The sequence below is a fragment of the Vespa velutina genome, chromosome 10 (assembly GCF_912470025.1).
Source record: "Vespa velutina chromosome 10, iVesVel2.1, whole genome shotgun sequence".
NCBI lineage: Eukaryota > Metazoa > Arthropoda > Insecta > Hymenoptera > Vespidae > Vespa > Vespa velutina.
Genome location: NC_062197.1, coordinates 3,970,184 through 3,993,026, shown reverse-complemented (window position 1 = coordinate 3,993,026; position 22,843 = coordinate 3,970,184). Strand labels below are relative to the sequence as shown.

The following is a 22,843-nucleotide window of genomic DNA, read 5'->3' as shown; positions in this document are numbered from 1 at the left end:
GTTATATTATTGCGTGCGATACAGTAGTACAAGTTACGTATTGCGTATTTATCAGTACTAAAACATATCGTGCAAATCATTTTTTATATAAGTTTTTAAATTTAACTTATATTTATAAAACAATATATTATATATTATAACAAGTATTATTTATATATCCAAACATCGTATTAGACCAAAAGATATCTCCTTTGTATTTGATATAAATATATTAAATAATTTAATATAAAAGAAAAATGCCATTAAAAAGAAAAGGTAAAGTTAATAAGTTTGCTCGTATGAGCGAAGAAGAACGTGTTCGTTATATGCAGCATCGTGCAGAATTAGAATTAGAAGCGAAAAGACGTAAACAACAATTGGTAGCAATTTTTAGTAAGGTAACATATTCTCGACAATAAATTATATATATACATATATGAAATATTTTTTATATTTTCATTTTACAGACATTTAAGACAATTTTTTTTTTTTTATTTAGAACAAATTGAAACGCGAAGAAGCTTTTTCTAGATTAAATACAGCAAAAATAAATGAACAGTGGCGATTTATTCTTCGTCGGATCAAATGTAAAGAATTCTACGAAGATGTAACGTATCTTTGGAAAAACTTTGATAGAATGATAAATAATAAGGATAAAATAGTACAGTTATTGCATGTAGAAATAAAGATGGCAGATATTGATCATAGAAGATCGCAAGAGGCTCATATTGGAATAATAAATAAAATTATTGGTAATACTCTTGCAATTTTTCAGATATATTATATCTGAAATATCCTTTTTCCAAATATATTTTTTATTCAAAAATTTAAAAAAAGAATTTTTTTTCTACACATATAGAATTATACACGCAAAAACTTAGAGCTTTATGTGATGATTATATTTATAAAGTGCATAGCGTTCAAGGTGAAGAAACAATCGAATTAAATAAATTGAAAATAAATATGGAAAGGGCTTGTAAAGAAATAAAAGTTATTACTACAAATGAGAAAATAGAATTGGAAAAAATATTAACAAAAACAAGATCACAAAATGCTATTAATATTTGTAATATAATTTCATTGGTAACAAAATAGAATTAATAATTCGAGTTTTTTAAATTTACCGACTATATATTTTACTGAATTAATTTTTTATATTCTTTCTTATTTACAGAGAAAAGATATGATGTTAGAACTTCAAAACAAAATTTCTATTAAAATAGAAAGTTTATCAGAAGAGTTAAATGAGATAATGTTAGAATATAATAAAACCACAGAAACTAAAAGAAAACAGTATGAATTTTTAAAGGAACAGGATGATGCTAATTTTACTGAAATGACACAATATCCAAAATTAAATACACAATTACAAAATACAATTAATACTATAAAGAATGAAATAGAAAATTTACTAGAAAAAAGGAAGTTTAGCATTAATAAGTTGAAATATCAAATGAAATTTATGAGAAACAAATCATTGGCGATAAGAAAAAATTTTAAAACTAATCAGATTTTAGAATCTACACAGTTAAAAAATTTAAGTGTTGTTTGTAATAATGTCATAAAGGTGAGAAACGAAGTTAACGGTTATTTTAATTAATTAATTTTTTTTTTTTTTTATTTTTTCTTCATTTACAGGATTTGGAAAAAATTACTAAAAAAGGTTTTGCACTGTTATCATTGATGAAATTATGTTCAGAATTAGAACCTTTATCGGTGTCCATTAAAATGTATATTTCTTCTGACATAGATATCGTAGAAGAGTCAACTATGTATTGCGTGAGTGCTTATGTAAAATTATATAAATTTTTAAGAATTTTAATAATTTAAATTTTATATAATTTTTATATATATAAAATATATATATATATATATATACACACACAGGTATCTAAACCATTTCAAAAATTAGAAAAGTTTTGGTTGCGTTATAATCATATAAAGGTCGAAAATATTTCGATGAAGAAAGAATGTAATAAATTGTCAGCAGAAAACAAACATTTAAGATATATGTTACGTAATTACCTCATCAGTGTCTCCAGGATGGAGACTACATTACCAATTACATCAATTGCTATATAAGTAGAATGCAAATAAAGTAATTCAAAAGATTTTGATAAAAATTCTTTTTTTATATTAATATTTATAGAACAAAATAATCGAAAAATATTTTATACTGCAATCATTAACGATGAGTAAATATTCCTCCTCCTAAGGTCAAATATTTGTAAGGTCTTGCACGGGTACGACCTTTGACAGGATGAAAAAAGATTTTTTCTTTAGGTGCCATACTTTCTGTTTCCAAATATATATCGAAACACGCTCTTAAACGTTGTAATTGTGCTGATATGGTGGGTGGTTTTGTCCACATAACGTTTACTTCACGTTCAATGTCTCTTAATATATCTGCAGATGCAGGGACCATAGGACTTATGCTTATGCTAAATAATGCAGCTACCTTTGGATAATCCGGTTTTATAGCAATTCTAGCGATAAGTTCACCTAGAAAAGATTTCATATTTAATATATTCTTTTTTTTTATAATTAAGTTAAATAAATTTATTTAAAAAAAAGAAAAAAAATACTATACTGCTTCCACGACGTAATACAGCTTCATAAAATATATCAACAGCTGATACCAATCCTTCTCGACATATGGGTACGTTTGCATAATTTGAGTAATTTTTCCATGTCATTGTAGTAAATCTATATAATATGGTAGTGATTTTTTGTGGCAATGGATCAACAGTATTTACAAATATAGGTAAGTTTCCTGATTCCAATCGACGAATTTCTCTACATAATTCTAATCGTGCTTTTACTCGTCTTTTTATTTCTTTCAGAACACTTACAACGCTATCTTGTGTTGATTCTTGAACAGTAAGCTGTAAATTAAATATTATGTGAAAAAATTGCTAAGAACATTTGCATTTAACATAAAGTATAAAAGCTATTTACTTTTTGATCATGAGGGTTAGCTGAAATAAAGTGCAACCCAGCCATTCTTTGAGCCCATCTATAAGGAATACCTAATCCTAATGTTGAAAATAGTCCTAAATTGTGACGTGCTAATTGGTAATGATTGGCAGGATTTGGGCTTTCTATACCCAGATCATTGGGATATAATTCACGAAGAACTGATTCTGATACAAGCATATCTCTGTTGTAAAAAAAAAAAAAAAAAAAAAAAAAAAGAATTTTGTCGATATAGATACATAATTATATGTAATAAGTAGTATTATAAAATTAAAATTACCCAGCACTAATTCCTCCAGAAACATCTGTTTCGAGTTTAGATTCTACTGTAACGACTTTTAGATGTATCATATAAAAGAATTGTAATGTTAATTTGGTTTCACCTGAAAATGAACACTCATTTTTATATCTTCTAAATTATATCTAGTATTTTATAAAATAACTTACTTTTCAATGAAATGACAAGTGTTACATTTAAAGGATGTCTCTGCAATAGTTTTAATCTTTTTTCCTCTTGTCTAGCTTCTCTAGATAATCTATGATGTCTTTTTTTGTGTACAGGTGTCTCTTCTACAATATTCTCTAATTGAGTTTCAGGATCTGAATCAGATTCTTGCAATCCATCTTGATTATTTGTACGCTTTGCTTCATCCTCATCTCCTTCAACTTTTATGATTAATGTATTATCTAAAAAAATAATTGATTAATATTGGAAAAATAAATTATAAATATATAATGCTGAACATACCATATGCATCTCGATATGCCGTTGCTTTTGCATAAAGTACATATAACGGTGATGCAAGCAAAGCTGCTTTTTGATGTTCTTGTCTAACTTTATCTAATGGAAGACCAAGGCTTTCTTGCAATGGTTTACTTGCCTGAATAAATATATTTATAAATATATACACACATATATATACATAATAGAATGAAAGTATATTAGAATATAAAAAAATTACTTCTAGTATGGTCAGAAGTTGTGGTGCAAGGTTGTCCAATCTAGTTTGTTTGGATTCCATATCAACTGTAACTGCTTTTTTGCTTTCTGTTAATTCATCACATAAAGCAGCTAGCTGTTTTCGTTGAGTCAATTCCCATTCAAGACGAGCTAATCTTAATTGATGTGGATTTACTTTTGTTATTTCCTGAGATAAATATAATCATTAATTAAAAAGAAACAAATCTAATATTAAATGTTTACAATATAAATTTTGCATATTTTGTTTTTCTTTTATCTTTTTTTTTTTTTTTTTTTTTTTTTTCATACAGGTCTACAAATGCTTTCAGGTGCTTCTTTATAAAATTCTTCTTCCGATACAAGTTGTATCAATTCATCCTTAGATCTAAAAAGCAAAAAATGTAAGTTTTATTTTATATTTTTATAACGTATCAAAATCGCTACAAAGAATATAAAAACATACTTAAATTGGAGACATTTGATAACTTCTTTTTTTAAGTGCATGACTTCGTACAATAAATTCTGTAAATGTAAATGTTTGCTATCCACACTACTTTTTGCTGTGACTAAAGAATCTCGAGCATATTTGGTACGAAACTTTTCCATTCTATTAAGTTTCTTTAATTCGATAAATGCTAATGACGTTTGAATTTGTAATTCGTGTACTTCGTCCTCAGCCTGAAATATTATTTTTGTGTATACGATATATTATATATCAATTAATAATATTTAAAAAAAAACAAAAATTCTTCAATAAATTAATATGTATACATTTGGATCACTGCTAGCTTTTAACTTCGCTATTTTACTCATAGCTTTACGAATATTTTCACAAGTGTTTAAGAAGCATTGCGAATCACTTTCAGATGATCTATCCAAGGCTTCTTTTTCTTCATTGGTGATTATTGTCTACACAATAAAATTTTATATTAAAACTTTGTCTTTTAAATATTGTTTTTGATAAACAGAATACAAATTAACCTTATACATATCTCCATCTTTTAGCCACGTTATAGTACTAGTACTAATAGATTTTCTCCTTTTTTTTGAATTATCTGTATCATTTTCTTTACCCATTTTATAATTTATACAACATCACTTTAGTCTTAAAATGATTCTTACAAAGTATCACGAATAAAAATCGTATAATTAACGATAAATCTCGTCAATGACCGCACAAATATTACATACAAGTTTTAAAATTTAGTCACTGAGGGCGCTAAATGTCATTGACGAACTAGTATCGAGAAGTAAAACTATATGCTATTTTACTTATTTTATGCAGATCATTGATAAAATTCTGCATTTCTTATATAACAGAAATATTTTCATTAAATATTAATAAATATGAATATAAATGATGAATTTCATAAATATATTTTTTATACATACATCATTTATGACATCTACAAAGCATTGTAATATTTTATATTTTATAATTAACGTAGTGATTCGAAGGTATAATGTGTTACACCAGCTTTAGGGTATTGTTTCTCCATCTAGAAAAAAAAAATCATAAATATATTTATAAATAATATGTGATAGATATAGATCATTTTTATATTAAGGAGCTTACCACACATTGGAACCAAGGATAATACTCAAAAATCCAATAAAAAATTCCTAAAATTGTCATTGTACCAACAAACATCAGAACTACTTCTAAACCTGATAGTGGAGTTCGAACTCCAGCAGCATAACGATCTTCTCCTATTTGATCTTCCTCAATATGTATCTAAGAAATATGATATTAATATAAAAGTCTATAAAATTTGAAAAGTTTCAATTCCACTTTAATAATTACCGATTCATTAAAATTTCTCTTGAATTCAGGAAAATCCCAGGGATAATTTGAATCTCTCGCATCAGCTCCTATATATGGAAGTTTTGGATAATCACCATATCCAAATCCATCCGGTTCATAAGCTTTATATTCCCGTGGATGTAAATTATATTTTTCAGCTACATCCTTCATTTCTTTTTCTGTTGTTGGCACATTTTGTTTAGCTCTCCACTTGTAGAGATATGGCTTTACTTAAGGGAAAAATAAAATAAATATAAAAAGGATAACAATTAATTTAAAAAATGTAATACACAATATGATGGCATGTTTATATTCATAATATCATTATAAAACATAGAAATAATAAGAATAAGTTTTTAGATAAATAATAACTTATATAATAAAATAATAACCTATTAAATTATTAAGACTAAGATTAACATTATGATACTCACTGTCTTGACTATAATTAACTTTAACATGTAAATTTACGTTATTTCTCGATAATAATATAGTTCTTGTTAATGTCATACAATTTTTAATGAGAACCATTTTTACAGAAGCTTTACAACCTGAAATGGTTAAATGCAGTCGAAGGATCGAAGCAGGCGCGTGCGTGTGTGTATGTGTGCATGAACTCTTTGTCACGCAGACGTTAAGCTTGATTGAAAATATTTACATATATCAATAGAACAATTATGAATTGATCTTGAATATTTATTTTATCGTTGCTCAATTTTTTGTTCGTTTTATATAATGGAATATGTAATCATCGTCGCGATTCAATTATAATTAAATTTATCATGTCGAATGACCATTACTCTACGGTCGTTCTATCACGAAACGATCGTTGTCATGCGAACGTTCTTTACGTTATTAAAAATCAATTTGTGACAATTCCATCGGCATTTTATTTTATATTTTTAACGGCGTTTCTTAAAAGATCATTTTGGAAAAGGTAGGAATATTAGATAAAAGTCTAAAAAAGTTTACAAAATCGAATAACCTGAAGAAATGGGCGACATTATGACTCAATGACTAGCCTTACGGAAGCTTGAAATCAAGATGGCCGGTTGCTTGCATTCATCAGTGTTTCTGGATACAGTGTAATATTTTTGGATAATTACCCGTAGAAAAACTGGGAAGATTTGTTCTAGGATCATTGGAGTTCTTTGTGTTTTTTTCTCGTCATTTTAAGCTGGTCTTATAAACGGTACGTTAAATTCAACATGTAATTATAAGCCTGCGAAAGGTTCGATGAAATTACGACAAACGAAAAGAATATTCAAGTTTTAATACTCTGTCGATTTATTCAGAATTTATACGAATTCGAAGCGGCTTTATTGGTTATGTTTGTTTTTTATGATTATTGGAGAATATAAATAAATTATTGTGTGCACGTTTGTTGTGTTGGTATTAACAGTTTTTTTTTTACAGTAGCTTGTTGGATATTTATTTGGCAAGAAAGTGCAGTGATAATTAGTTACGCGCGTAATGCAAATAGAATTTAAAATAACTATCATTGAATATATTTAAATATAAAATTTACCCAGAAATTTACTTTTTGGAGATTGTTATCGTAGAAACAAGGCAATAGATTAATAAAATAGAAATTGATACTTTATTATTTCAAACAAAGTATAATTATAATATATAATTTAAATTATTAATTTAACATGACATTTGTGTAGGACATAATTATTGAGTAAGCTGGAGTCTGACTGTAGCAATATGGCGAGTCCATCGCCGCAATCATCTCCTATGCCACCGCCACAAGCTCCAAGTCCAATGGGTCCTCCACAGCAAGCTCCATCTCCATCTAATCCTCAAGGCAGTCCTATGGGTCCGCCACAACATCATCCACATAGTCCAACGCAAGGATATCAAGGTGGGCCACCAATGCCGCCAGGAGGTCCTCCTATGTCACAACCTCCACAACAACCACCATCACAACAACAAAATTATCCACCTCATCCACAGCAAATGCCACCCAATATGGGTCCTCAGGTATTTAATTCTTATCATTTCTTATAAAATATTGTGATTTGTGTGACATATACAATGTTTCTTTTTTATATTTTTTTTTGTTTCTTTTTGTATATTACAAATATACTATTATATTATATTATATAATATTATATTATTATATAATATTATTTGTATATTACAAGAAAATATGATAATTACATTCATATATTGATGGAATAAATGCTACTGATGGTATTCAAATGATTGCTATAATTAACTATTAAAAATATTTAATAAGATAGAAAATATAAAATAATTCTTATTTATCGTTAAACAAATATATAATACAATTCATAAAATATAAAATACTATTTCTTAACTAAATATATATACTTATATTTAATACAAATTTTTGTTAATAGATTTTAAATCTGCTTCTTTAAAAAGTTCAACAAGTTGCTCTGCAATGGATTGATTGCAAGCTGCTATAACTTTTGGAATCATTAGGTCTAATTCATCGCCTATAAAAATAAGACTAATTTAATATCATGATTACACATACTTTTATAATTCAACAAATGAAAGATTTTTGCTTATTGTATACCATTTGTACTTATCACAATTCCTCCTGCTTCTTCTATTATTAATTTGCCTGCGGCTACATCCCAAGCATCTATTCCTTCAATATGATATGCTTCAACAGCACCCATTGCAACATAACATAATGTAAGTGCTGCAGTTCCTAATGATCGTATTCTACAAATAAGAAAATATTAATAATTATTAATAAGATATAATATTAAATAATATATTTAATTCTTTTATGTATTTACCCATGGGTTCCTTGAATTAAAGCATGCATTCTAGTATATACACTGACTAAATATGTTCTGTCTTTGGCGAGCCATGGTTCCATAGCAACTAATGCTTCAGATAAATCTAGAAACATTGTATAAGTCTTAATATCTTTTATCAAAAATATATTATCTTATATAATACATTATAGATAATATATTATAGCAAAAATTATTTATTCTAATTTTGATCTCTATATAGAAAATAATTTTTAAATATAATAATAATAAGTAATCGTTGTTACTTTGTATATGAGATGTCTGTATCGGTTTTCCATTAAGGAATGCTCCACAGTTTCTTTTCGCAGAAAAAAATTGTTTCATGATAGGATTATAAACTATTCCTATCTCTGCTTTTTTATTTATTAAAAGAGCTAAGGAAATGCACGTATGTGGAAATTGATGTACAAAATTTGTAGTGCCATCTATAGGATCTATTATCCATGTTGGATCGTTTGTCAATTTTGGTAATCCATCCTTTGCTACGCTTTCTTCTCCAATAAATCTGAAAATTAAAGATGTATTATCTCTCTCTTTCTCTCTCTATCTCTCTCTCTTTATAGATTGTTATTAATCATTAATCAAACATACTTATGAGATGGAAATTTTTGAGTTAATTGTTTGATTATTTCATTTTCTATCTTATGGTCATACTCAGTAACAAGATCCCAATCAATACTTTTACATTGAGTAGTTTTCTTTTTGTTGATAGAATTTTGTATTATCTAAAAATCAGACGAATAATATAAATGATAGTGAAATATGTTTTTATATATTACACGTTTCATACTGAATAAATATATTATTCTACATATTAGTGAGGATTAGCGTGACCATGACTATTAATAGTACGATTTTTATTTCGTTTTTCATAATTTATATATATATTTCCAACAAAAATATTTTCACTTACCTCGCCTGCTAACATAACTAATTCACTCGCTGAATTATAACATTCGTCTATATCGATCATCTCGCTTCTGCTTCGTGACTGTTAGAACACTTGATTAATATTGACACTCCCACAAACACTCTGACTTGATCGACAACGATGCCTTAAACGAACGAAGAAACCTTGCCTGATCTAGCGAGCAAGTGCAGTTAATATGTAAAAGAGAAAGAAGTATGAGTGTGGAATTAATATAAAACGTTACTTTCGACTAAAGTACGTATTGTAAATCGTGTATAAACACATACACATGCACACGCATATACACACATATAACGTTATTTATAATGTTAATGTGATTTTAATGTGTTACAAAGATGTTCCTTTTCGCTCGAACTAACTCGAAATATTAAAATATCGGGATCTCTTCACTCGAATATAATAGATCACGTTCACATCTGAATTTCCACTATTCTCATTCATTCTTTTTCCAAGTATTTAGTTAGCGTGCCATTTTCCCTATCACGTCATTCGAGTAATGTGAATGGTATTTCCTAGAACGATGTTCTTTTTTCTCTCTCTCTCTCTCTCTCTTTCTCTCTCTCTTTTTCTTTTTCTTTTTTCTTTTTTTTTCTTTTTCTTTTTTTCCTTTGCCTTGGGAATTTTTATACTTTTATCTCACTTTTGATCAACGTATTTATGTACAAAGGTATCATAATGTATACGTATAAGAAACAATAATCAAATTATCTACAATCATATCTGCGACAGTATATAACGAAGGATTATATTTATGGCAGTCATGTGGGTTACGAGATTTACGAACTTATTAGTCTCGTCTCTCTTCTCGTTTATTTTCTTAAGGGAAAAAATAAAAAAGAAAATAATTGACAAGGATATTCGATAATAAACGAATATTTAAGAGCTACCTTATGTTTAATTGATTCATAACATTATACATACATAAATTACAGAACGAGATATATTCTTATATTATTATTTATTTCTCAAGGACACTTTTTCATCGGCTTCGCGTATTATTCTAACGAATTCCTTCGCGATCTTTTCGTTGCAAGCACCGATTGCTCGTGGTTTCATAATATCGATTTTCTCACCTGTATAAAAGTTTTAAATTATTATTATTATTATCATTATCATCATCATTATTATTATTATTATTATTATTATTATTATCATTATTATTATTATTATTATTAATTTTTTTAAATAATCGTTTTCTTGAGAAATTAAAGTGCTGGTTTTAAAACTTTCCATTATTAAATATCGAACGGTTTTATGTCAATTTAAAACTTTAAAAAGACGTAGATTACCTGTTACGCGATCAACTACTATACCACCTGCTTCGGTGATAATCAAGGATGCTGCCGCGATATCCCAAGTGGAAATTCCAGGACCTTCGATGTAATAACCTTCCACTATCCCCAAAGCGACATAGCAGAGTGTTAAAGCCGCCACACCAAGAGTGCGAACACTTTAAAGAAGTAGATCAGAATATCAGGCAAGGTCAACGTTGTAGAAATATTCGGTCATTTGGAAAATGGGTAAATTTTTTTTTCATTATTTTTTAATTAATTATTTTAACTTTATTTTTTTTATTTTTTTCTCTCGAAACAATAATATCTATCTGATAAGATCAAGTTTTTTTTCTTTTTTTTTTATTATTATTATTATTATTATTATTATTATTATTAATATGAATTTGTTTAAACGTACCAGTGTTTGTATATGTGTGCGCGCGCGTGTGTGTGTGTTATAATTCGTTTATTCGTTTATTTATCTTACCCTTGTGCTACCCGTGCAATAGCTTGAATTCTTTCGACAGTTTTTTCTCTCATATGATCAATCTTTATAAAACCAGATTCTATGCAGATCAAAGCTTTCGATATGTCTGACAAGATAAAATTTATTTCTTAAAAATCTCTTCTTTAGGAACCACGTATTGTCTCAAATATTTTCTCTCTCTCTTTCTTTCATTTATTTGGCTCACCTTGAATTTTCGATACTTTAATACGTTTTCCATTTAAAAACGCTCCTTTATCCTTACGAGCTGTAAATAATTGTTCGTGGATTGGATTGTAAACTATACCCAATACCATTTCCTTTTTAACGGCTAATCCAATAACGACGCATGTATGAGGGAATCCGTGTATAAAATTAAGTGTACCGTCAATGGGATCAATGATCCAGGTAGGATCATTAGTCAATTCAGGTAATATCTGTCCAGTTGATTCCTCTGCAATAAATCTAAGACATAAGATATGAATAATTATTTATGATAACTTGTTAATTAGTTAATGGTATTGCTTGATAATTATTAATAACTCATTTACCTATGACTTGGATATAAATTCTTCAATTTACCAATAATAATGTCTTCTATCTTTTTGTCATATTCAGTTACGAGATCCCAATCGCCTAGCTTTTCATTTATGCTTTTAGAACCGTTAATGGCATCTTTCAGAATCTTTTTGAACAACGTAACGTCAAGTAATTGTTTATTCGTGACAATAATTAGAGATAAGATATTTTATAGATTGATGAGTTTGATCGATACTTCAAAAGTAATATCCTTATCAAAGTTTTAAGTTTTGTTCATTGAAACTTACCTTTGCACATTCTTGAATGAGATTCAATGCTACTTCGTAATATTCATCTTCGACTTGTCGTGCCATTTTCTTAGTTGAATCTTTTCAATCTTAACGTAGTGTAGAATAACTCGTTTACGATCGGCTTATGAAAAGGCTTCAAGGTAGACTGTCTTCGTTACAATGTTCTGTTTCTTATGCTTCTTACTAATGATTCTCTTGGAGTGGGTATAAAAGTAAGATTCGAGATGATGATGACGATTCATTGATTAAACATAATTTTTCTAATTTCATGCTGAATGATCTTATCTTTGATCTTATCTCATCTCGATGTTGTATGAAAATGTTCTCATGCAAATGTATATTTTTTAATAATACTAATAATGTAGTAGATCTAATTGTGTTTGTTATAACAAGATAATATTGTTGATGAGCAACGATAATTTTAATTACATTCGGTACATGTGAGTAGCCTTAAATAATTTTACCGATAACACTTTAAGATTATTGTGTATTTAAAACAAAATACAACGTAAGCCTACGAAATGTTTATCAAGCTAATTGAGGAATTAAATATAGGAAAGGATAAATTGATTCTATCTTGATTCAATATTATTAAAATTTACGTAATACCGTTCACGTAGAATAAATTTCATATCTAATTGTACCTCGTGACCTATCACGTGCGACGATTTCACGTTGAGATTTTTTTTTTGTTGTCACTTTTTTTTCCCTCATCAGTGAACTCATTCTTCATCTTCGACCATCCTTTATTTAATTATTTATTTATTGTTTTTTATTCTTTTATCAGCTTTTTCACGTATTATTACGATGTATGAAACTAATAATCGAACATTTACATGTTTAGAAATAGGAGAATTATTTCATTATATCTTAATTTATACAATATTATACATGTTAGTAAAAAATACGATCAAGTTCTTCGAAGTCTTTTTCTTTGGGTTTTCAAATCGGTATCAACGATCAGTTTCGTCATCTCGCAAGCCAATTGCGTTGTAGACGCGACTACGGTGTTTGGTTTCATTAGATTGAAAGGTCCACCTAAGGTGAATGTAAAAATCTTTAGTAAAAAGAAAAAAAAAAAAAAGAAAGGAAGGAGAAATAAAAAAGTAAAAGGAAAAAAGTCAACGACAAATATTGAATATCTTGACTCGCTGTTATACCTTTCGAATCTAGTAAGGTACCACCGGCTTCACTAACTATAATCATTCCTGCTGCCACGTCCCAAGGTTGAAGACCATCCATTTGAAAGCAATCGATTACGCCTTTAGCCACATATGCCATCGATAACGCAGCCGAGCCTACGTTTCTGATACTAAAAAAATGACCGATAAAGATTTTTAAATCGTTTTTATTAGATATGCTGATTTTTAATTTTTACCGATTATTATTACTTTAACTCACGCTTGGGATGCTTCGAATAAAGCCAAGAATCTACCCAAAGCGATGTCACGGTTTTTGTACATTCGCAAACTCCCCACTTCAAACGCCAATAAACTCTTCTTCAGTTCTAAATCAAAATAAGAATACATAGAGAAAAGATATATCTAATTTAAAAAAAAAAAAGAAAAAAAAAAAAAACAAAAAAATTAAAGAATTATTTAAAAGTATTATTCAAAAAAGAGAAAAAGAAAAGTGTGTAGTAGCAATAATTTACCTGTTACTTTGGACACTTGAATAGGTTTTTCATTTAGAAATGCACCTTGGCCTTTTTTTGCCGTATATAGTTCGCAATTAATAGGATTGTAAATTATTCCTAGGACTATTTCCTTACATATCGCTAAACCAACCGAGATGCAGTATTGCGAAAAAGAGTGTACGAAATTAACTGTACCGTCGATCGGATCGATTAACCATGTTGGTGAATCAGTCAATTCTGGTAATATTGATAGGCCAATTGTTTCTTCCCCGATGAATCTGTGTTATCGAGAAGGCTTTGATAAAACATTATCCATATAACTCTAATTCTTGATTTTTATTTTACTCACTTGTGATCAGGAAATTCCTTGTTAAGAGCATTGATCAAGAATTCCTCTATTTTGTGGTCAAAATTTGTTACTAAATCTTTTTCTATCCATTTAGTTTCGACAACTTTTTCCGTATCATCGACGTTTTTAATCAACTATTAAAAAGAAAATAAATTCAAGGAACATGATATTGTACGTATTCATTTAATTATCGTTGACGTACCTTTCCAGCTTCTAAAGTTAGATTTTTTGCGAATTCAAAATATTTCGAAATATCCTGATCATTTGCCATAATTGTCGAGAAAGAGACTTTCGTTAGAGTGACTGTTCGATTAGATATGCGAGATGTCTGCTTCGTTCTTATCTTCTTAAGCAATGATATCTGATTCCGAAGATGGCGTCGGTAAATGGATTTCCACATTTAAGATGAATTCTGATTAATTGTGATACTTTCTTTTTTTTTTTTTTTTGAATTGTCTTTATTACAAACCTATTTTACGTGTACGCTTGGGTAATTAAATCGAGCGACGCGACGTTCCTGAAGTTCGGGTTTGAAACGATCAATGATTTAAAAATACTTTCGGACTGTCGATAGATCGATTGTCATCAGTTGGTCAGCCTAAAACTACCTTCGAAACGTTTGTATATTATTCATTTATTTATGGTAAGATTGATCTTTTCTTTTTTTTTGTTTTGTTTCATACAAAATGTAGATCTTTAGATTATTTTTTATCGAGTTTTAACATTATTTCTTAATAAGTAGAACACTTATTTAAATTATTACCTGCTTTCTTGATTGAATTTTTGCAATGTGTATATGTGCATATATGTACACATACACAGACACACACACATATATATATATATTTCTTTTTTTTTTTTAAACTATGATAACACTTTACGATAAAATACAATAGTTATCAATAAATCGAATAGAACAGTCTCGCTGCTCTTTATAAACTAGTAAGACTTTGGCAAGATAGCAGTCATTTTAACAATTATCGTTATTTAAGAAAAGGTGATAATTCTATTATCTTGTTCGCGTACAAATTCGAAAGTATTACGTTGTGGCCTTAAGTATAGATCTTCTTAGATGGGTCTTAGAATCCGCATGCTTGATCAGTTTGACTAAATCATTGCCTAACTTTGTATTACCAACTGCCACTATCTTTGGAGCTATTATTTTTAATTCTCCACCTAATATGTAACAGGAAAAAAAAAACAAGAAAACAATTAGCTAGAAATTTCGTTAAATATATAACTTCATTGTTAAATTGAAATTAAAGAATGATAATTATCTTTTATTTTATATAAATACCATTTGTATCGATGACTGTACCACCAGCTTCTTGGATAATTAACACACCTGCTGCTATATCCCAAGGCATTAGATTGTCTGAATGATAACCTTCTATAGCACCCATAGCCACATAACAAAGCGACAAGGCTGCTGAACCCATTGTTCTTATACCATGAGCTACCGTAACGAATGCTTCGAGTCTACCAAAGACGATATCTCTGATATCTTCTATTGCTGCAAATGAAGCTTCCAAACATAGCAAAGAATGTTCCAAATCTGTCAATTATTAGTAATTTATTAATTAAAATAATAAAGGAGTTCTTTGGATTATATAAATCTTTCTTTAAGATTGCAATAGAAAAAAGATTTTTTTTTTCTTTTTTTTTTTTTTTTTTTCATACCTTTTATATTCGAACATTTTATAGGTTTGCCATTTAAAAATGCACCGTGACCTTTCTTAGCCGTAAACAATTGTTCTAACGCGGGATTATATACGATTCCCAATTGGAGCTCTTTGTTCACGGACAAAGCGATCGATATGCAAGTAAAGGGAAAAGAATGAACGAAATTGGTCGTTCCATCGATCGGATCGATGATCCACGTGGGTGCATCTGTCAGTTCTGGTATAGATTTCGTTATTGAGACTGTTTCCTCACCGATAAATCTACAAACATGATAATACATAATGATAAATATAATTATCAAAATTAATTCATTTATACCTACAATTGTGTCTATTTGAAGAATGATTTTTTTTTCCCCCTATCAATCAATTGAATTCCTTTTATATACCATATTATATTATACTATAGCATATACTAACTTGTGCTTTGGAAATTCTTTGGTAAGATTGTCGATCAAAATTTTTTCAACCTTTCTATCGTATTCGGTTACCAAATCCCAATCGGCAGCTTTCGTTTCGATCTTTTTATTAGATCTATCAATGGCCTCTCGTATTACCTAATACAAAAAAAAAAGGAAACGTTATTATATTTCATAAAAGTTATTATATTATATAACACGATACACGTAATACAATCTTTTGATTTTATTAATTATTCTGTGAAATATATGCGATAAATTCTACGCGATAAATTTGGAAGACCATAGTTATGATAATAATTTGATTGAATAAACGCGATAATGATAAGCATATAATCTTATGTGGAAGGTAGAACGTATGACAAATTATGACATGCGTATATTATTCAAGATGGAATTATTTGAAGAAGAAGAAGAAGATGAAGAAGAAGAAGATTCATTGAAAAGTAGTTAATTCATTGGATCAATGTAACTTGACCTTGAATGAATATTGGTCACTAGATAGCAATTGACATTATACTTTTATTAATTTTAAATGATACAAATTTGTGATCATTGAAATCCATAATTGATTATAATCGCAATAATAATATTATAAAATAATTAATTGTCCTCATAGTTGAATTTAAAGGGCAAATATTTTTATCAAAAATTCTTTTTTTGTAAATCACGATAAAATTTCTATAATTACCTTTCCTGATTCGATAGTAAGTTTCAAAACGTAATCGTAAATACGATCGAGTTCCTCTTGATCGACCATCGTATGTATCACTAATTTAAATTGATAAAATTCAAGTTAGCGTTTACTTTTAATTTTTTATCTCGAACAAATTTCGACCAACTACTATCACGATCTGTCTTGGTTGTAATAGCGAGTCGTTGAAGGAAGCTCTGTTTTATGGTATACTTGCGCCCCTTTACCCCTCCAGCTAAACAACCACCACTACCACCACTACTACTACCACCACCACCACCACCACCACCACCACCACCAATACCACTATGTGCTTGCATCTGATCGACATAATAGGAATATTAAATGCCAGTGGAATTCTTTTCTACTTGACGATATTATTGATAGAATAAAGCCTAGATAGATTAGAGAATTATATTTTTATTTTCTCTTTTCTCTTTTATCCTAGCCGTTAGAAAAAGATTAGAAATAAGCTATTGTATACGTATGATTTTTAATAACTTCTATGGACATTGATTATTGACTATGGGAAAAGTTATTTCACTTAAACATTTAGATTAATAATTAATTATCAACGATATCAAATTAATCAATAAATAATAATAATAATAATAATAATAATAATAATAATAATAATAATAATAATAATAATAATAATAATAATAATAATAAATGGACAATTATTATAATAAATTCTTTCATCGAAAAAAAAAAAAAAAAAAAACAAAAGAAGTAATTATTTTTCGATGTTTAATGTAATCATGTCGTATTTATGGAGAAATATTTGTTACGTGAAGTCCTGGATATATCGTTGAGTTCCACTTGTGTACATGTACACCGGATGCCTTGCATGCTCCATGAACGTGATTTCGTTCGGTTTGGGGCGTGAACAAGCCATGATCTATCGTTCTTCTATACATAAAACGTTTAATATATAATAAAATAATGGTGTGTGTATGTATGTGTTAGTCACAAGTTAAGCACGTGTAATCGCGTGTTCGTCTTATTGTTCGCATGTATATTCGCTACTATATGTTTACTTGGACCTTCACGTGGACGATTTGTCATCGTCGTCCTTTATCTTTTTGTCTTTCGATTAATCTTGTTAGTATACGTCGTATTATGAATAACTAGTTGAAAGTACGCTGATCAGTTTTGTCGATCTTAATTATATGTATTTGTTGGGATATTAAATATATTAAAAAAATTTGTCATTGTTCATAATGACATCCTTTAGTTTTTCATTTAACGCTTAAGAAATAAATTATAGAAAAGGTATTGTCTATTTCAACATTTTATCACTTTTTCCTTGGTGTATTATCTTGAGGAAAAAACAAAAAATAGAACTGATCGATGAACAAACAAAGAAAAGAAAGAAAAAAAAAAAAAAAAAAAAAAAAAAAAAAAAAAAAAAAAAGAAAAAAAAATGTGAAAGAAACGAATTCGTAACGGATGGATGATAATACCTGCAATAATATAGATCTAACAGTAAAGATATAAGAATCTAGATATCAAGAAGCAAACATTTATTGCATGAGGTAACTGTTAAGTTAAGGTATACATTTTTTTAAAATAAAGTATTTCCTTTTATTTTTTGGTAAAAAATTTTATGTCACACACATGGTATAACATATCTAATATTACATGTACATGAATATCACGAACATATATGAGTAATATGAATTGTTATTTATAAATTTATATTCTAAACATAATATAATTGATTATGATTAATTTGATTTTTAGAATCAAGGTGGATCTGGTCCAGTAGGCCAGGGACCAAACCCTCAGCAGGGACCGGTTGGATCGATGGTACCTGGTCAAATAGGTCCTAATGGGCCTCAGAGTGGAAGGCCTGTTGGAAACAGTCCAAGTAATCAAATTGGACCTGGAGGACAAATGGGGCCTGGTAATCAAATGAGTCAAAGTGGTCCTGCTAATCAAATGGGTCAATTAGGACCAGGAAGTGGCCCAGGCACCCAAATGGGACCTGGAAGTAGTCCTGGTGGACAAATGGGTCCAGGTAATGGACCTACTGGCCCCGGTGGTCCAATGGGGCCTGGGAATGGACCTTCTGGACCTGGTCAAATGGGACCCGGCGGGGGTCCTGGTGGACCGCAATTGGGGCCAGGACAAATGGTACCTAGTAATCAGATGTCTCAAAGTGGGCCAGCAAATCAACTAGGACCCAATGGGCCAAGTAATCAGATGGGCCCAGGAGGACCAGCCAGTCAAATGAGTCATGCAGTTGCTAGTGGTCAAATGGGACCAAATGGACTCGGTGGACAACCGAACTCCAATCAGATAGGTCCCAATACGTCAAATCAAGGACAAATTGTTCCTGGAAGTTCAGGTCCAATGGGACCAGGTGCACCAGTAAATCAAATGAGTCAAACTGGACCTGGCCATATTGGGCCTAGTGGTCCTACAGGCCCACCTGGTTCTGGTCAAGAAAATCTGAATGCTTTACAAAAAGCTATAGATTCTATGGAAGAAAAAGGTCTTCAGGAAGATCCACGATATTCGCAATTACTAGCGCTAAGAGCTCGTCAAGGAAGTAGCATGGGAGAGAAACAAACATTTAGTGCTCAACAGTTACAACAACTACGGTACAGTTTATTGATATCTTTTTTATTTCATTCTTTTAATACGATTAAACATTTTTATCATTATTATTTACAGAGTACAAATCATGGCATATCGTATATTAGCAAGGAATCAGCCTTTATCACAACAATTAGCACTTGCTGTTCAAGGTAAATATATAAACTATAATATATTAAAATCTATTTACTAACTGTCAATTCTTTATTCTTCTTTAATACAAATAGGCGGAGCTCCACCTCCAGGTATAACACAACGTCCTATGGATCCATCTCAAGGACCGACAACTACTCCAGGACCACAAATTCCAGGTCCTAATGTAATAGGTCCTGCAGGTGCTCCAAGACCAGGTTGTCAAACACCTCAACAGCAACAGCCACCTCAGCAAGGTGCTAAAACTAATAGAGTTACGAGTGTTCCAAAACCGGTGGGATTGGATCCATTATTAATTTTGCAAGAACGAGAGAATAGGTAAAAGCTAGGAATTATGTTTGTAACAAATGATATACTTTACTGTTAGTAATGGCTACTAAACATGTTATTCGTGATCTTTACATAACAGAGTTGCGGCTCGTATTGCATTAAGAATGGAACAACTAAGTAACTTGCCAACAAATATGCCCGAAGATCTACGTATTCAAGTCCAGATAGAATTACGTATGCTGAGGGTACTCAATTTTCAACGACAACTTAGATCTGAGGTAGAGTTATTATAACATAAAATATATATAGTCATTTTATACATTAAATATGAGTTAACTAATTTTATCGTTGTTCTACATAGATAATAGCATGTACTCGAAAGGATACGACTTTGGAAACAGCTGTTAATGTAAAGGCTTACAAACGTACGAAAAAGCAAGGATTAAGAGAAGCAAGAGCCACAGAAAAATTAGAAAAGCAACAGAAGTTGGAAGCTGAACGTAAACGTAGACAAAAGCATCAAGTAAGCTTTAATTATTAAAGTTAAAAAGAAAATAAATGATATTACGATAGTAATATCTTTAAATCCTTACGTCATTTTATTTTCTTTTCAGGAATTTCTTAGCTCAGTACTTCAACATGGTAAAGATTTTAAAGAATTTCATAGGAATAATGTCGCTAAATTGGCTAGACTCAATAAAGCTGTACTCAACTATCACGCCAATGCTGAACGTGAACAAAAGAAAGAACAAGAACGTATTGAAAAGGAGCGTATGCGTCGTCTTATGGCTGAGGACGAAGAGGGATATAGAAAATTGATCGATCAAAAGAAAGACAAACGTTTAGCTTTCCTTTTATCCCAAACTGATGAATATATTAGTAATCTTACAGAAATGGTGAAACAACATAAAATAGAACAAAAGAGAAAGCAAGTTGAAGAGCAGAAACGTAAAAAGGTTTGTGTAAACGTACGGAAAGAATATTTTTCTTTTTCTTTTTTTTTCCTGACTTTTTTAACTCATAAAATTTTCATTATTTGAATTTTAATATTTCTAGAAGAAGAAGAAACTTCAGGATGGTGAAATTAACGAAGATGGTAGTCCCAGCGATGATACTCGCGTTGGCGTTATCGAAGTAGCAACCGGTCGTACTTTAACTGGTGATGAAGCACCGTTGATGAGTCAACTTTCTGCATTTTTAGAAGCTCATCCTGGTTGGGAACCAATCGATTCTGAAAGCGAAGACGACGATGAAGATGAGGAAGATGAGAGTGAGAATAAATTTGATATATATATATATATATATATATATATATATATATATATATATATATACACATATTTTTTTTTTATTTTAAATGTTCATTATAAATAAACGATATACTAATATCAAATCTTTTATTTTTATATCACTAGATAAAGAAAAACCAATGGGTGATTCTGAAGAAGAAAAAGTGAAAAAGACGATACACAAAGCCAAAGTCGAAGATGATGAATATAAAACAGAAGAACAAACATATTATAGTATTGCACATACTGTTCACGAAGTCGTTACAGAACAAGCTTCAATTATGGTTAACGGAAAATTGAAAGAATATCAGATTAAAGTAAGAGAAAGATAGAGAAAAAGATAGAGAGGGGTGGGGGAGGGAGAGATTGAGAGAGAAAAAGAATTATATATTTTATATTATTTTGATAATATTTAATAATTAATAGTTTCTATAATGAATATGAATTATTTTAGGGTTTGGAGTGGTTGGTATCACTATTTAATAATAATCTTAATGGTATTTTGGCGGACGAGATGGGTCTTGGTAAAACAATTCAAACTATAGCTTTAGTCACATATCTAATGGAGAAAAAGAAAGTCAATGGGCCATTTTTGATCATTGTTCCATTATCGTAAGAAAAATAAATATAATAATTTTTTTATTCCCATAAATCTTTTATCATTAAATATTTTGTTTATGATTATTTAATATTGTAATATTTCTTATTTTTGTTTTTTTGTTTTTTTAGTACACTTTCAAATTGGGTTCTTGAATTCGAGAAATGGGCACCTAGTGTAGTTGTGGTATCTTATAAAGGATCACCAGCTGGTAGACGTGCCATTCAATCTCAAATGAGAGCAACTAAGTTTAATGTCCTATTGACAACATACGAATATGTTATCAAGGATAAGGGTGTCTTAGCAAAGTTGCAATGGAAATATATGATTATCGATGAGGGTCACAGAATGAAAAATCATCATTGCAAATTAACACAAGTGTTAAATACACATTATTTAGCTCCTCATAGGCTTTTGTTAACTGGTACACCATTACAGAATAAGCTACCTGAGTTATGGGCTTTATTGAATTTCTTATTGCCTTCAATATTTAAATCTTGTAGTACGTTTGAACAATGGTTTAATGCACCATTTGCAACTACTGGTGAAAAGGTAAATAAATTACGATTTATTATTTAGTTTTGCAAAACAACTCCGAAACAATGTTATGCGATCACAGGTTGAACTAAACGAGGAAGAAACTATTTTGATTATTCGCCGTTTACACAAAGTTTTACGACCGTTCTTATTGAGACGTTTGAAAAAAGAAGTCGAATCGCAGTTACCTGATAAAGTTGAATACATTATTAAATGTGACATGTCTGGACTTCAGAAAGTACTTTACAAGTAAATATTCACTCGAATTTCATTCTAATAATATTATATTTTCTTTTTACTTTTTCTAACACAGGAATTTATTTTAGACATATGCAGAGTAAAGGAGTTCTATTGACAGATGGTTCGGAGAAAGGCAAACAGGGCAAGGGTGGTGCTAAGGCTTTAATGAATACTATTGTACAATTGAGAAAATTATGTAATCATCCTTTCATGTTTCAAGCTATCGAAGAAAAATATTGCGAACACGTTGGCACACAAGGATCTGGAGTTATCACTGGGTATGTACCTAACAATTATATTATAATGATGATTATATATTTGTTTATTACATT

General features: G+C 29.6%; 7 protein-coding genes across 17 annotated transcripts in view; 2 read left to right on the top strand and 5 right to left on the bottom strand.

Annotated features, from left to right (window-relative positions):
* Nucleotides 1-110: 110 nt before the first annotated feature.
* On the top strand, nt 111-3,187 carry LOC124952352 (dynein regulatory complex subunit 2). The gene is made up of 6 exons (XM_047502075.1): nt 111-377; nt 479-731; nt 839-1,062; nt 1,154-1,546; nt 1,618-1,758; nt 1,867-3,187. The coding sequence occupies exons 1-6, from the start codon at nt 237-239 to the stop codon at nt 2,059-2,061; spliced, it is 1,347 nt and encodes a 448-aa protein (XP_047358031.1). The 5' UTR covers nt 111-236; the 3' UTR covers nt 2,062-3,187.
* LOC124952348 (THO complex subunit 5 homolog) lies at nt 2,091-5,415 on the bottom strand. 3 transcript variants are annotated; one of them, XM_047502069.1, is made up of 11 exons: nt 5,309-5,415; nt 4,688-4,825; nt 4,380-4,594; nt 4,226-4,301; nt 3,918-4,103; nt 3,704-3,836; nt 3,403-3,642; nt 3,236-3,338; nt 2,938-3,139; nt 2,570-2,864; nt 2,091-2,481 (listed from the first exon to the last, which is right to left on the bottom strand). In XM_047502069.1, the coding sequence occupies exons 2-11, from the start codon at nt 4,727-4,729 to the stop codon at nt 2,165-2,167; spliced, it is 1,809 nt and encodes a 602-aa protein (XP_047358025.1). In that variant the 5' UTR covers nt 4,730-4,825; nt 5,309-5,415; the 3' UTR covers nt 2,091-2,164. The 3 variants fall into 3 exon arrangements, with proteins under 3 accessions (XP_047358025.1, XP_047358024.1, XP_047358026.1); XM_047502068.1 differs by lacking the exon at nt 5,309-5,415 and adding an exon at nt 4,898-5,209; XM_047502070.1 differs by lacking the exon at nt 5,309-5,415 and adding an exon at nt 4,898-5,211 and having other exon boundaries at nt 2,310-2,481; nt 2,565-2,864.
* Nucleotides 5,278-7,008, bottom strand: LOC124952356 (NADH dehydrogenase [ubiquinone] 1 beta subcomplex subunit 8, mitochondrial). 2 transcript variants are annotated; one of them, XM_047502082.1, is made up of 5 exons: nt 6,748-7,008; nt 6,155-6,271; nt 5,721-5,950; nt 5,493-5,651; nt 5,278-5,415 (listed from the first exon to the last, which is right to left on the bottom strand). In XM_047502082.1, exons 1-5 carry the CDS (start codon nt 6,860-6,862, stop codon nt 5,356-5,358), a joined length of 681 nt encoding a protein of 226 aa, XP_047358038.1. In that variant the 5' UTR covers nt 6,863-7,008; the 3' UTR covers nt 5,278-5,355. The 2 variants fall into 2 exon arrangements, with proteins under 2 accessions (XP_047358038.1, XP_047358039.1); XM_047502083.1 differs by having other exon boundaries at nt 6,827-6,976.
* The window catches only part of LOC124952344 (ATP-dependent helicase brm), a 19,841-nt gene continuing 3,288 nt past the window's right edge, over nt 6,291-22,843 (top strand). Inside the window, exons 1-14 of one of the 6 annotated variants that reach the window (XM_047502060.1) lie at nt 6,291-6,805; nt 7,391-7,706; nt 18,567-19,429; nt 19,503-19,576; nt 19,652-19,895; nt 19,987-20,125; nt 20,209-20,370; nt 20,462-20,803; nt 20,904-21,117; nt 21,263-21,453; nt 21,591-21,748; nt 21,866-22,286; nt 22,354-22,520; nt 22,598-22,789. In XM_047502060.1, coding sequence (XP_047358016.1) covers nt 7,431-7,706; nt 18,567-19,429; nt 19,503-19,576; nt 19,652-19,895; nt 19,987-20,125; nt 20,209-20,370; nt 20,462-20,803; nt 20,904-21,117; nt 21,263-21,453; nt 21,591-21,748; nt 21,866-22,286; nt 22,354-22,520; nt 22,598-22,789 — 3,443 coding nt within the window. In that variant the 5' untranslated portion in view covers nt 6,291-6,805; nt 7,391-7,430. Of the gene's footprint in view, nt 6,913-7,152; nt 7,290-7,390; nt 7,707-10,730; nt 10,973-17,507; nt 18,376-18,566; nt 19,430-19,502; nt 19,577-19,651; nt 19,896-19,986; nt 20,126-20,208; nt 20,371-20,461; nt 20,804-20,903; nt 21,118-21,262; nt 21,454-21,590; nt 21,749-21,865; nt 22,287-22,353; nt 22,521-22,597; nt 22,790-22,843 lie in introns of those variants that run through there. The other 5 variants (XM_047502058.1, XM_047502059.1, XM_047502061.1 and 2 more) reach the window with 5 other exon arrangements.
* Nucleotides 7,298-10,360, bottom strand: LOC124952355 (inositol monophosphatase 1-like). 2 transcript variants are annotated; one of them, XM_047502080.1, is made up of 7 exons: nt 9,719-10,360; nt 9,435-9,605; nt 9,113-9,246; nt 8,767-9,026; nt 8,501-8,606; nt 8,272-8,423; nt 7,298-8,188 (listed from the first exon to the last, which is right to left on the bottom strand). In XM_047502080.1, exons 2-7 carry the CDS (start codon nt 9,492-9,494, stop codon nt 8,067-8,069), a joined length of 834 nt encoding a protein of 277 aa, XP_047358036.1. In that variant the 5' UTR covers nt 9,495-9,605; nt 9,719-10,360; the 3' UTR covers nt 7,298-8,066. The 2 variants fall into 2 exon arrangements, with proteins under 2 accessions (XP_047358036.1, XP_047358037.1); XM_047502081.1 differs by having other exon boundaries at nt 9,435-9,600.
* LOC124952353 (inositol monophosphatase 2-like) lies at nt 12,128-14,633 on the bottom strand. 2 transcript variants are annotated; one of them, XM_047502077.1, is made up of 7 exons: nt 14,495-14,633; nt 14,228-14,386; nt 14,026-14,159; nt 13,695-13,954; nt 13,442-13,547; nt 13,201-13,352; nt 12,128-13,078 (listed from the first exon to the last, which is right to left on the bottom strand). In XM_047502077.1, the coding sequence occupies exons 2-7, from the start codon at nt 14,294-14,296 to the stop codon at nt 12,951-12,953; spliced, it is 849 nt and encodes a 282-aa protein (XP_047358033.1). In that variant the 5' UTR covers nt 14,297-14,386; nt 14,495-14,633; the 3' UTR covers nt 12,128-12,950. The 2 variants fall into 2 exon arrangements, with proteins under 2 accessions (XP_047358033.1, XP_047358032.1); XM_047502076.1 differs by lacking the exon at nt 14,495-14,633 and having other exon boundaries at nt 14,228-14,426.
* LOC124952354 (inositol monophosphatase 2-like) lies at nt 14,459-17,014 on the bottom strand. Its single transcript, XM_047502079.1, has 5 exons — nt 16,818-17,014; nt 16,128-16,264; nt 15,706-15,968; nt 15,323-15,580; nt 14,459-15,201 (listed from the first exon to the last, which is right to left on the bottom strand). The coding sequence occupies exons 1-5, from the start codon at nt 16,884-16,886 to the stop codon at nt 15,065-15,067; spliced, it is 864 nt and encodes a 287-aa protein (XP_047358035.1). The 5' UTR covers nt 16,887-17,014; the 3' UTR covers nt 14,459-15,064.

Coding starts and splice junctions, on each gene's coding strand:
- LOC124952352 (XM_047502075.1), top strand. CDS start 237: ATGCCATTAAAAAGAAAAGGTAAAGTTAATAAGTTTGCTCGTATGAGC. Junction 378..478: donor TGGTAGCAATTTTTAGTAAG/GTAACATATTCT, acceptor TTTTTTATTTAG/AACAAATTGAAACGCGAAGA. Junction 1,547..1,617: donor TTTGTAATAATGTCATAAAG/GTGAGAAACGAA, acceptor CTTCATTTACAG/GATTTGGAAAAAATTACTAA.
- LOC124952348 (XM_047502068.1), bottom strand. CDS start 4,993: ATGGGTAAAGAAAATGATACAGATAATTCAAAAAAAAGGAGAAAATCT. Junction 4,595..4,687: donor AAGCTAGCAGTGATCCAAAT/GTATACATATTA, acceptor ATAATATTTCAG/GCTGAGGACGAAGTACACGA. Junction 4,104..4,225: donor CTGAAAGCATTTGTAGACCT/GTATGAAAAAAA, acceptor TATTTATCTCAG/GAAATAACAAAAGTAAATCC.
- LOC124952356 (XM_047502082.1), bottom strand. CDS start 6,862: ATGATCCTAGAACAAATCTTCCCAGTTTTTCTACGGGTAATTATCCAA. Junction 6,272..6,747: donor CATCTTGATTTCAAGCTTCC/GTAAGGCTAGTC, acceptor TAACCATTTCAG/GTTGTAAAGCTTCTGTAAAA. Junction 5,416..5,492: donor ATCCTTGGTTCCAATGTGTG/GTAAGCTCCTTA, acceptor TTTTTTTTCTAG/ATGGAGAAACAATACCCTAA.
- LOC124952355 (XM_047502080.1), bottom strand. CDS start 9,494: ATGATCGATATAGACGAATGTTATAATTCAGCGAGTGAATTAGTTATG. Junction 8,424..8,500: donor TTAATTCAAGGAACCCATGG/GTAAATACATAA, acceptor TCTTATTTGTAG/AATACGATCATTAGGAACTG. Junction 8,189..8,271: donor AATTGTGATAAGTACAAATG/GTATACAATAAG, acceptor TTATTTTTATAG/GCGATGAATTAGACCTAATG.
- LOC124952353 (XM_047502076.1), bottom strand. CDS start 14,425: ATGTGGAAATCCATTTACCGACGCCATCTTCGGAATCAGATATCATTG. Junction 13,548..13,694: donor TCAAGTGTCCAAAGTAACAG/GTAAATTATTGC, acceptor ATTTTGATTTAG/AACTGAAGAAGAGTTTATTG. Junction 13,353..13,441: donor TTATTCGAAGCATCCCAAGC/GTGAGTTAAAGT, acceptor TCATTTTTTTAG/TATCAGAAACGTAGGCTCGG.
- LOC124952354 (XM_047502079.1), bottom strand. CDS start 16,886: ATGGTCGATCAAGAGGAACTCGATCGTATTTACGATTACGTTTTGAAA. Junction 16,265..16,817: donor TTACTATCGAATCAGGAAAG/GTAATTATAGAA, acceptor TTTTTGTATTAG/GTAATACGAGAGGCCATTGA. Junction 15,581..15,705: donor AAAATGTTCGAATATAAAAG/GTATGAAAAAAA, acceptor AATAATTGACAG/ATTTGGAACATTCTTTGCTA.